Here is a 13,425-nt window from a genome sequence, read left to right as displayed (position 1 = left end):
TTCTTGTTTGGTTATTTTTTAGGGACTGATTCCTCAGAAACTGTTATAAGTCACAATAGGTTTAGTTTGATGGGAAAGAGATTACAAAACAGACTGAGACCTTTTGAGATAAAATATAGCAGATTTAGATGATCAGTGAAAGTAATGAAAAACTAATCTTGGCATTCAATAATATTTATGATGAAGCTTCTGATAAAAATGGTTTACATTATGACAATAATTCATTTGAAAATTTCAAAGTCAAAATATCTGTTATTCCTTCTTAGAGAGCCTGTTTAATTTAGTTTACCAATACTTGTTAATTAATACATTAATTACCAAACATGTACTAACGTATTAATGCTGCTGTATTCATGCATGAATCATTATGACTCATGTCTTAATTAAGAATAGCTCATCATTTGTTCATGATTAATTCATATCTTAACTAATCATGAGTTCATGTTGAATCAATGTATTAATACATGATTATTTATGTCCTATTATTGTTAAGTGTTACCGATTTATGTAATGGTTGTCTATAACATTGCATGTGTGGACATCACAAATTTTTATGGTTGTACTAGAAACAGCTGAGACTGTTACTTTCAATTTAAGACTTCAGACTAAATGAGTATCTGGTCCCCTTGTTGCAGCCATTTTGTTTGCATTTTGTGGGAATTTTTTGTTGTTGATTGTACTTTGTTGATATTTTTTATTTTTGTTCGTTGCTTATATATTGGATTCTATAATTCTTAGGTTTAATGTACTGCACCAGAGGTCATGTTTTCATTTAATTTAATCACTTGAGCGGGTCTACTGCCCCTATTGGTATATCCCGGTTGGCGTGTATACAGCAATATTGTGTATATATATACACTCACCTAAAGGATTATTAGGAACACCTGTTCAATTTCTCATTAATGCAATTATCTAATCAACGAATCACTGAATGTCAGAATGGGAAAGAAAGATGATTTAAGCAATTTTGAGCGTGGCATGTTTTTTGGTGCCAGACAGGCCGATATGAGTATTTCACAATCTGCTCAGTTACTGTGATTTTCACACACAACCATTTCTAGAGTTTACAAAGAATGGTGTGAAAAGGGAAAAACATCCAGTATGCAGCAGTCCTATGGGAGAAAATGCCTTTTTGTATGCTAGAGGTCAGAGGAGAAATGATGAACTAATTCAAGCTGATAGAAGAGCAACTTTGACTGAAATAACCACTTGTTACAACCAGGGTATGCAGCAAAGCATTTGTGAAGCCACAACACGCACAACCTTAAGGCGGATGGGCTACAGCAGCAGAAGACTCCAACGGGTACCACTCATCTCTACTAAAAATAAGAAAAAGAGGCTACAATTTGCAAGAGCTCACCAAAATTGGACAGTTTAAGACTGAAAAAATGTTGCCTGGTCTGAGGAGACTCGATTTATGTCGAGAAATTCAGATGGTAGAGTCAGAAGTTGGTGTAAACAGAATGAGAGCATGGATCCATCATGCCTTGTTACCAGTGTGCAGGCTGGTGGTGGTGGTGTAATGGTGAGGGGGATGTTTTCTTGACACACTTTAGGCCCCTTAGTGCATATTGGGCATCGTTTAAATGCCACGGCCTACCTGAGCATTGCTTCTGACCATGTCCATCCCTTAATGACCACCATGTACCCATCTTCTGATGGCTACTTCCAGCAGGATAATGCACCATGTCAGAAAGCTTGAATCATTTCAAATTGGTTTCTTGAACATGACAATGAGTTCACAGAATGACCACCACAGTCCCCAGATCTCAACCCAATAGAGCATCTTTGGGATGTGGTGGAGCAAGAGCTTCGTACCCTGGATGTGCATGCCACAAATCTCCATCAATTTCAAGATGATATGCTATCAATATGGGCCAACATTTCTAAAGAATGCTTTCAGCACCTTGTTGAATCAATGCCATGTAGAATTAAGGCAGTTCTGAAGGTGAAAGGGGGTCAAACACATTATTAGTATGGTGTTCCTAATAATCCTTTAGGTGAGTGTATATCCTGATGTTTTGTGTCATACACTTCAGAATGTTGATGTTCACATTAAACTACGAAACAGAATAAATAAAATATCATAAATCCAGACCTATATTTCATGGCTACATTTAGTCGGGTAAAAAACCCAAATCCAAAAATAATCATGACAGGATCATTCCTGATCCTGGATAACATGAAAATCATATTTTTCATTATTGTTTTGTTATTCATTTCTATTTTTTCAGGATGATCTTATTATTTTATTTAGGGTGCTAAAAAACATAATCATGTTAATCCTATAATTGCCATCCAATACTGATATCAATCACAATGCAAACATTTTGATGTGCTGGTCTAAAGTGAACGCAAAAAGCAGAAATCTTCGTTTTGACACATGCTGATGAAAAGTTGGCAAATGTGAATTTTACTGAAGTTTATATTGGTCCCTTCGGATGAATGGAAACTGTTACAGAAAATAGCGGATGAACTACTATAAACAATTGGTAGAATGAGAATATTGACAAAATCAACAGCATTGGGAAGTTTTAGGTACTCAACCTAGAGGTTTATTAACTACTTTATAACCAACAATATTCACAATTCTTTCACCCGGTAATATAGTTTCTGTTGGTTTTATTTGCTGTTATGAAAATGTTTACATAAAGTAAAAAGAGTATTCATTATAGATTGCTCCGTTTTTAAAGTAAATGCAACCAAACCCCTTTTATACAAATTTATATTAGCAGATATTAAAACATCAGAAGCAAAACCATGTAGCTTGTACCCCCCCCCCCATTAAAACCCTAAATGAAATAGAAGACAGCAGATCATACATTTCATTCTGAAAGTACATATTTTTTGTCGTCTAATAAAAGGTAAGTGCTATAACTGAAACAATGCTAATGATATATAGCCAAATATATAAATGTAAAAATCCCACATATACAACAGACAGACATACTGTAAAATCAACTTCATCATCAAACATCATTATAAAGGATTATTAGCCTCATTATTTAATGCAATATTTCAAAAGACATTCAAAGAGTTTAAAATATCATATCTAATTTGTATTGGCATTCAGGATAATTTTTGGGATTTATTTCTCCGGTATGCTCAGGATTATTTTCATTGGTATTCAAAAGATCAAAAATGGTAGAAAAATGCTTGTCTATGTTGACAATGACAAATACCAGAGATCTGCAATTACAAATGTTCCATGATGCTCGGACTTCAAGAGTCGCCATTAATACTCCCTTTTCCTGTTGAAGAACAGTGAAATGTCAACATGTTTCTCCAGTGCTATGCATGACATGACATTAAATATGGATGCACCAACATTTTAGCCACAAAAAAAACAGAAAACAGTGAAAGGCATGCCTAAAGAGCTCAAAAAGCTTTGCACATCTTATGCATGTGATAAGATGTTTGGATTCCAGGAAAACAAATTCATCATTTAGGGATGCATTTTAAGTTTAGTGCATAACATATATTTAAGTAAGGGGCATATTCACCAGAGTCACTGCTTCCATCACTTCCAGTTGATGCCTTATCTAGACATGTAACAGAGATATTCAAGTTAAACAGCAATACAAGTCACATCAGAGATTTTAAACTTCACAGTGAAATGTATTTTTACCCCACATTTTTTTTTTTTGTTTGTTTAATGTTTACTGCTGACATTCAATGAACAACATTCAATTAGGGCTGGAACATTATGAGATTTTCACGATATGATAACCGTCCCAGAAAATATCTCAGTATACAGTAATAACCAATCAGTTATTATATATATATATATATGTTATTATTATTATTATTATTATACAGTTAATATGACAGTTATAATTATGAAAACAGGTTTTTGGTAGAACAAACGCTTTATTATAACAAACTTGTTTTAATCAAATTTCAAAAATCAAAAACATGTCTAATCAATAATGTTCAATAATTGATTATGGATTAATCTATAAAAAGGAGTCCTAAAAATTATTTTATTCAGAATTTATTTTTATAATTTAATACAAAAATATTATCAAAAACAGTGGTAATCAAATGAAAGCTTACAACTAATAATTTAATATGTTTTAAATGCAATCAAATGAAAATTTTACAACTTTTATTTTTGGCAAAGTACAGAGATTTACTAAATTAATACATAGACAAAAAATTATATTCCTTAAAATAATTTTTAAATAAATGGTATTATTATTTAGAGAAGAACATTCTGTTGTACAATAGTTCTTTGAATTTTAGGAAGACAAATTATTAATTCAGTGATGAATTTTGAGTTTAGTGCATTATTAAAAAACATGACATTTAAATAAGGGGCATATTCACCAGAGGCAGGTAAAAGGCTTGTCTCAATTCCATTTGCTGCCTTATCGTCTCCGTTACCTAGACATGTAACAGAGATATTAAGTCAAGCAGCAGTACAAGTCAAAGAGATTTTAAACTGCACAATGAAATGTACTTTGATCCCAGTTTTTTAATTTTTATATGGTTACTGCTGACATTTAATGAACAAGTTGTAAGTACTTACAATTAGGGTTGTAACGGTATGACATTTTTTACGATATAATGATCATCTCAGGAAATATCACGTTTTCATGGTATACAGTATTAAACAATCAGATATTCTCATGTCACCATTAGTTTAAATGACAGTTAAATGAATGACAGAAATGCTATATTATATATTATAAAACAATAATTAGCTAAATTATTACCTTCCTCTTGAGATCTAGGGGTGCCCCTGTCTGCATTACTAACATTTACTTCTGTTGAAAACACAATTAAATGATAAAGTGTCATTTCACCATCACCTGATACACAAGACTGATTCAGTATTAAGAATGGGATAACTGGTACCTTGCAGACAACTAATCTCTTCCTCTTTCTTTGGTTTCTGGGTATCCTCTTTGCCTTTGAAAACTAAAGGACATGACAGATTAAATCATTTCTGAAGAATTTTTGCAGTGTAATAATATTTTTAAAAAACAGTGGTACAAAAGAAACACTAAGACAGAAGCATGTAAAGGCAAATGACGTAACCTACTATAATATTATTTTCAAAATAGTACATCTCTATTTGGACATTTATTTGTTAAAGCAATAGTGAAATGAAATCTGAAAATAATGTCATTATTCATTCACAATTTATTTTTTCCAAACCTGACTATGTTTTTTACATGGAATTTCAACGTTGATTAAACAATTGATTACATTGATTAAACAATCGTTAAATAATGAAGCCGAAAATAAGAATGTGTATATCATAATCACTACTCACTCATAATATTTTTCTTCTTTAAGATGAAAATCACCAAACCGGCAAATACCAACACAAGCACACCACCAATCACTGCTCCAATCATAACCGGGATAGCCACTGACGTGCAGGTCGGGCATATTCCATCTATACAAATGCAAAAGATAAATATTTGAACTGAATTTGAACTAAGTGAGGATATTGCACATTAAAATAAAGTGGAAAATGTAAGTTCACAAGTTCAACCCATTTTATATAATATTGCTATTGTTTATATGTGTAACTGCTTTTAAGTACCCCATTTGACGCTAATAGGTTCTGTGAGAGTACTGTGGGACACAAAACAATCATATTCTGCTTTTTCATCCTTCTTGATGTGTACACTCTTCCTCAGCTGGAAGGTTCCATCATGGTTTGGTCTGACTCCTGAGGATTCAATCTCATTTTCAGGCAGAGATGAGCGATATTTCCTTATGGTAACTTCCACATCTTTGGGGAAGAAACCGGTGACCAGACAGCTGAGTTTTAGCTTGGTATCGTCACTGATACACCTCTTTGCTGACAAACTCACCTGTGGAGGAGCTGAGGACACAGGAATCAGTTTATCAGTGAATTCAATATATATACAGCTACTGATAATCAACAAATACAAATACTGTACATTTACTCACAGCCCTTTCTCAGCTCCTCGTCTCCAAATTCTCTGAATTTGTTGAGCCAGTCCACACACTCTTTCTCCAGGTAGCCCTTGGTGTACTGGTTTAGGATGGGTACATTATCCCACTTCGTCTTGGTTGGAAGAGCTGCCTCAACGGGGGCAACCCACCGAGACTCCTTATCATCAAAAGACAGGAAGTTCTCACCATCATAGCTGTACTCATCAATACCTTTGGAAAACTTCAGTTCATTTCCCAATTTCTCGATTTCACACCCATGTCTCCACTGAAGAACATGAACATCTGAAAATTAAAATGTTTAAGGGATGATAAAATTATACTAAAAAAGATAATATCAATAAAATATTATAATTCTATGTATATGGATTTTAAAATGTATCATTGTTCCTTACCTGATTCATTCTGCCTCATTCGGTTCATCAGAATGTTGACGTTCACATTAAACCACTGTTCTTTGCTCTTTCTTGACTGGGTGCCTTTTTCCCAGTAATCCGCTTGCATTTGCTCTTTCATCCAGTGCTGTTTGGGAATCTTTATTTTGTCCTTGCTATTATAATAATCAATCTGTCTGTCATCTAGCAGACCCATTGCAGTGAATTCATAGATGCCCGGCAGATCAACAGGTTTGGATAAAGCCGTGTATATGTAGTACAGGGAGTGTTTGTCTGTGATGCAAAAAAAAAGGAAAAAAAGGAAAACCAAATTATATTATATTTTATATATATATATATATATATATATATATATATATATATATATATATATATATATATATATATATATATATATATATATATAATATACGCGTGAACTGAGTTTTGCAGAGAAATGTTTGTCTCGCAAATAAGAAAGTATTCAGAGCAAATTAAAATTAATTCGCATTTAAAATAAGCTTATTTGGTTGTGCGTCAATGTTATATTTCACATGTGAAACGTCTCGTTTGCTTGCGCTCCTATACCTGCTCAGACTGCTCAATGGCTTGCTTGCTCAACACAACTCAAGGTTACAATATCACATAATTCCAGCCAATCAGAGATGAGAATGCTAAATTCTGATAGGCTGGCTTAACAACCTCTCACAAGAATCCCTGCATTACTCTACAGCGGACAAGGAAATATACATGGTGGAAATATACATGGAAAATCAAATTTAACACTGTTATAAAGTCTTTGACATTTATTTCCAAGTTCAAATATCTACCATTTGACAAACACACATAAGTATCTTATTTTTTCTAAATTAATATCAAATTGTATCCAATAGATAATAGTTCTTCTTAGGGGTGTGCATTGGCACTTCCTTCACGATTCGATTCGATTACGATTCACCAGGTAACGATTCGATTCGATTCGATTCTACGATGCATTGTGATGCATCAAAATTCTACTGCACACAAAGCAAATATTTCATCAGTCATGAGGCAATACAAGCAGATATTAAACAACAGATTGTATTGGCTGCTATGTGTCTCCTGTATGTTTGACATAAAAGTTATTAAATAAAATAAAATGTAATTAAATAAAATGCAATTAGCCCTTAAATGCATGACTGTTTCACCAAACATTCTTACATATTCAGGTCGTTAGCGACCCAGATCTATATTTAACATGGATAGACCTCTACCTGTCGTGATAATATTTAAAACTCCTGATTTTAGAGTAGCAGCTACAGAAGAATAAAATAAAACCTATTTCGTTACCTTTTGGAGCTTGGAAGGATTCAGTTTGAGCAGATGTTTAATACCATCATCCTATGACCTCATCAGAGCTCGTTTACCAGTATATTCAGCATCTGCCTCATATTCGCGATCTCCAGCATATTCTCAAAACTCATTTTCAATGTCTTCAAAATCAATATTTTGATCACTGACAGCTTCTTGACCACATCCATCATCAAGAGAAAGTGACACTAACATATGATTGTGTTTAGTACTTGCTTTCTGCGGTAAATCACTGAGCCATTTCAAGTTTTGCAGATTATTGTTTCGTTTTCTGTCAGAGGTAACTATGAGTGAAACGTCACTTCATCATTGCGTATCAGACATTGCCACCTTGTGGAATAAAGGTGAATTGCGGCGTTTTTCGTCATTAAAGATTCATTGATTATTGTGCAAAAAAATATACGTACAATCCTACACACCTCGGGTCGTTAGCGCGTTTTTAATAACCCGTCTATCGCGGTCCTCTCCCTCTGCCTCAGCCATCTCTTGTTGTTGTTGTTATTCTCTCGGAACCGGAAGTATTTGAAACTTCCGCCAGAAAATAAACAGTGACATAATCGATTATGGCACTTTGCCGCATCGATGCTGAATCGTTCATGCCCCGCATCGCGATGCATCGCCGAATCGATTATTGTTGACACCCCTAGTTCTTCTTACTGATCTTCAAGTTATTTTCAAGTTATTTATGTTCTCTAATGTTACACAGTTTCAGAAATAAAAATGTACAGACTTTTCGCCTATATTAATTAATGAATGTGAACAAAAACGGCCTCTGAATATTTAAAAATAAAAGCCATCAAATAAACATAGAAATGCAATGTTAAAACAGTAAAATCACAATAAATATACTTCATATCCTTTAATTTATTTAAACCAAAAAACAAACAAAAATTAACATTTATTACAAATGTTCTATAAATAATAATAATTTGATTATTCTAAAAAGACTGGATTACTCATTTTACATACTATTTAGGATGTATATTGTGCACATTGGAATGCAGGCTTATTTTTCCTCATTGGAAAAAACAAACAAACAAACAATTAAATAAATAAAAAATGTTATGTGGGTAACCATTACATACATACAAGATTTTCACTTACTGTTATATTTGCATATGCGTAATTGTTACCCACATAACTACATTTTTGCATTGAGGAAGAACAAGCCTGCATTTCAATGTGCATACTAACCTACCCAAATAGTATGTAAAATTAGTAATTCAGTCTATATTTTACAGTATTGTACTGTATAAGTCTTGTGACCATGCATAGTCTATGCAAAACCATCCAATGTATATTTGTCATTCTGAGTATACATAATATGACAAGCATGGACATGCATACTTTTTATAATTCTCCCTTTTATATTAATTTAGAAAAAATAAGATAGCCATGTGTGTTTGTCAAATGGTAGACATTTGAACTTGGAAATAAGTGTCAAAGACTTTATAACAGTGTTAAATTAGATTTTCCATGTATATTTCCACCATGTATATTTCCTTGTCTGCTGTAGAGCCTTGTGAGAGGTTGTTAAGCCAGCCTAACAGAATTTAGCAGTCTCTGATTGGCTGTAATTATGTCAAATTGTAACGTTGAGTTGTGTTGAGCAAGCGAGTTGTCAAGCAGTCTGAGTGACTGCTTGTTGTGTTGAGCAAGCAGTCATAAATTAAAGTTGGCAGAGGCTGTTCAAGTGTGCAAATAGATTATCATAGCTATTGTTAGGTCTATTAAGTACCTGTTAGACACTTTAATTTTTAATAAAAATAACGCCACTTATCAGCTTGGAGTGCAAAAGAGGGGGCTTGTAAAAGTGAAAATGTCCTTTTCGATTGCACCACAGTGCCCCCGTGAACGCGATTTCTACCCCGCACCGATCGTAATCCCTTGCTTCTCCCAACCTCTAACTTATCAGCTTGGCATTTAATTTTAAATAAAAATAAAGTGTCTAACAGGTACTTAATAGACCTAACCATAGCTATGTTAATCTATATGCACACCTAGAACAGCCTCTGCCAACTTTAATTTAAGTTGTTTCTATTGCCAAAAAATAAATAAATACATTTATATTGCACTGGAGTTAAAATGCTATGCGAGTAATGTTTTGTTTGGTTGAATATTGATAGGCCTATATATGAAATTATTTTTAGCTGTTTTCCACCAGGTTAAATGAGTGATTACTTAGAACACTAAATAGAATTTTTAATTAAAGTATATTACAAAGTTTAAATTTAGACACCAAAGAATCATATTAACAAAAATGGCATTATATGACCCATTTAAACATATAGGGGCCTATTAAAGTCAATGTTAATCATAAACATTACAATTGACAACATTTCTTTTAAACAAGAAATCCTGCAGGTCATAAATAATGTGTTTTTCCACTTCAAAGAAAAGAGGAAGGATGAGTGCCATTATGTGTCCTTATTTAGCTAAATGCCTTGCTTGGTTTTCCTTGCTTTACCTAAGGCAAAAAAAAAGTAGAAAAAAAAGAACTAAACTTAAGTCATGTGATGACTTTAAAACAGTAAATTTATAAATTATATTACATTTATATGCATCTGTGGTGAAATTACTAGGTTTTCACGTCTATTTTAATGCCCCTCACGCCTCGGACCGGAGAAGCGCCTGCGGCCATCGGACTCTGCCCCTTAATCCTATCCATTCACTACCCTTTCTTCACGATTCCCTGGCACAGCGAGGACACAAGATCCCTTTTTTGTTTTACACTTTATTTCCCTTTTTGAAAATGTCTGTTTGTTTGTGTCAATAAATAAACCGTGCATGCACACACAGGCGCAACTAATATGCGAGCCGCCTGTAGAGGGCGCTTGGTCGCCGACCTCCCTGCCTGTTTTTATTTTTATTAGGCTATTTTTTAAATAATCTCTAATTTTGAAAGACAATGTGTTTTAATTATATGATAATAATGGTTTTTATTTTAGAATGTGTTTAGAATAGGGTGACCATATTTTGATTACCGAAAATCAGGATCGGCTCGCTCGATATATCTCGCTCTAAAAAACACACACACATATATATATATATATATATATATATATATATATATATATATATATATATATATATATATATATATATATATATATATATATATAATCCTCCAAGGGTCCATTTTCCATAATAGCCTATACAATAAAATAAAAACAAAAATAGAAGAACTAACATAAATTCATATTTTGCTATTTAAAAAATCTCTCAAAATTATGTGGTAGGTTCATGAACGTGTCTTCTTATGATAATACCAAAAAGTAATTAGATAGTTTCAGGTAGATCTTATAGGCCCACGTTTCCCTTTCAGATGCAGACTAAAAATGCGTCATTAACACTAACGTTAAACATTTTGTAAACAAATTAGTTTATAGCCTATTAGTCACAGATTATATTAGCCTACATTAGTTAGCAATTGAAAGTCGCATGTAAAACATATTTTCCATTTTAGTAGAATATGACTATTTAAAAGATCCGTCGAAGTAAGTAACTTAACTCTCTTTCTGTAGCCTATTCCAGGAAGTTCGACATGTTCCTAAACCGAAAGTATTTTGATAGCCTATTGTTTACTGCGACATTACAGACACACCACGACGCGAACTAAATAGGCTACTAACAAGTAAACTCGAAGAAAAGCTTGGGCAAATAGGCCTTAAGTTAATTAGACACACGAATAATATAATAATAGTATTAGTCTATGCATGTTGAGACATTTCATTAAATGATGACAACGCTTGTTTTTCTTTCAGTTTTAAAAATAAATAAGAGTACGTTTATTTATTAAGGCTATTATGTGTTGAAATAACAGCAGACTCACCGCTCCAGGCAGGTACGACAGCCCCAAGGAGAAATGCCGAACACAAAACAGTGAAAAAAGTCATTTTTCCAAGCCTGTTACGGCTTCGGCGTCTTCTGCGTCTTGCTCAGTTGATGGCTTCCTCTTAATCTGAAACTTTTACCAGTCTGCCAGAGTGCAGTCTGGACCGGGCGGGGCGACAATGGAACATGCAATTTCATTGGTTTAAAATATAACAAACACGCGTCATTTCTGAAAGCCGCTCTCACCGGGGTGGGGGTGGGCTGGGCAAACCGTCTCCATTTACTTTCGATTTGAAATCCGGAAATCAACACCAATATTTCAACACTTTAAAAGTGTATTTATGGGAACCACCCGCAAAGTGTTAATTCAACACTTTTAAAAGTGTTGCCTCTCACAACACCAACCCAGTGTTACAATAAACTCTAATAGAGTAAAATTAACACCAATGCAGATAACAACAACACTGTTACAGAGTTAAGTGCAGCTTTGTAGAAAACACTGGCAGAGTTAAAATTCCACACTGTTCTGGTGTTGACCTAACACTTCAGAAAAATTGAAATCAATGTACTCAACATATATATATATATATATGTGTGTGTGTGTGTGTGTGTGTGTGTGTGTGTGTGTGTGTGTGTGTGTTTGTGTGTGTGTGTGTGTGTGTGTGTGTGTGTGTGTGTGTGTGTGTGTGTGTAGTATACACATACAATCTGTTCCTTGTAAAGTATAAAAATAAAGAACGCAAAAAGTTGTTTCAAACTTTATTAACGAACAAGCCCATTTACATCACAGAAGGTTAACTTTTAAAATAAATGATAAAGGCACAATACATGCATTTCTGATACTTCAAGTCCTGCATGTCAGTGAAGACATGTCCTGTGTCTGTGACGTTGGTTCAGTATTCAGCTTTGCAACAGAACAGCACTTGAGTCAACACAACATTCAGCAGATCAAAAACAGTTGCAGGATATGTGTGGATCAGTTGTGTCCAGTTGCTAACAGTGCAGTTCAGTTGTTGTTTCGCATGCAGAGCAGGAAAGGCTGTGCAGATCCAACTCTCTGGAATGTTGGTTAAACAACACAATACCAGACCAATTACAATTAATACTATTTGTATTTTATAAATACAGCAAGTTTATGGTGCAAAAAGTTCAATCATCTTGGACTTTGGTGACTCAAACAAGAAACTATTTTGGTTAGAATTGACTGATTTCCAAGTACTTTAAAGGTCCCGTTCTTTGCGATTCCATCTTTCAAACTTTAGTTAGTGTGAAATGTTGCTGTTGGAGCATAAATAATACCTGTAAAATTATAAAGCTCAAAGTTCAATGCCAAGCGAGATATGTTATCTAACAGAAGTTCCCTTTCAAAGCCTACAGCGAACGGCTGGTTTGGACTACACCCCTGCACTTCCTGGCAGGAATGACGTCACTAGAACCGTTTGTCAACTAACCCTCCGCCCACAAGGACAGGCAAAATAGGGGGCGTGGTCTCGTTGCTCTCCCACGTGGAGAAGAGCACGCATTCAGCTCTTGCATTTCCCTGTTATGGTAAGAGGCGGGACCTTTCCGGGCAAAGTGTGCTAAGCTGCTGTCCAATCACAACACGGGAAGCGCTGGCCCAATTAGAACTCGTTACGTGTTTCTGAAGGAGGGACTACATAGAACAAGGAAATCATCAGGCCGTTTTTAGGACAGAGGAAACAGCGCTGTACAGATAAGTAAATTGTGTGAAAAATACGTATTTTTACACGCGAAACATGAACTCATGTTGTATTGCACACTGTAAACATAATCAAAGCTTTGAAAACACGCAAAGAATGGGACCTTTAAAGGGGGGGGGTGATACACTCAGTCAATCTCATATCAATCTTGAGTACCTATCGAGTAGTATTGCATCCCTCACATCTCCGAAAAGTCTTTAGTTTTATTATAT

At 34.3% G+C, this 13,425-nt stretch overlaps 1 protein-coding gene across 1 annotated transcript; it reads right to left on the bottom strand.

The window, feature by feature from the left end:
* Nucleotides 1-2,524: 2,524 nt before the first annotated feature.
* Nucleotides 2,525-11,649, bottom strand: LOC137047549 (H-2 class I histocompatibility antigen, Q10 alpha chain-like). The gene is made up of 10 exons (XM_067425311.1): nt 11,491-11,649; nt 6,330-6,602; nt 5,932-6,219; nt 5,558-5,842; nt 5,282-5,407; nt 4,861-4,923; nt 4,719-4,769; nt 4,330-4,386; nt 3,504-3,542; nt 2,525-3,251 (listed from the first exon to the last, which is right to left on the bottom strand). The coding sequence occupies exons 1-10, from the start codon at nt 11,552-11,554 to the stop codon at nt 3,223-3,225; spliced, it is 1,275 nt and encodes a 424-aa protein (XP_067281412.1). The 5' UTR covers nt 11,555-11,649; the 3' UTR covers nt 2,525-3,222.
* Nucleotides 11,650-13,425: the final 1,776 nt, after the last annotated feature.

The sequence above is a fragment of the Pseudorasbora parva genome, chromosome 19 (genome assembly GCF_024679245.1).
Source record: "Pseudorasbora parva isolate DD20220531a chromosome 19, ASM2467924v1, whole genome shotgun sequence".
Classification (NCBI taxonomy): domain Eukaryota; kingdom Metazoa; phylum Chordata; class Actinopteri; order Cypriniformes; family Gobionidae; genus Pseudorasbora; species Pseudorasbora parva.
The sequence above is the reverse complement of the archived record's forward strand: the minus strand, read 5'-3'. Positions and strand labels throughout refer to the sequence as shown.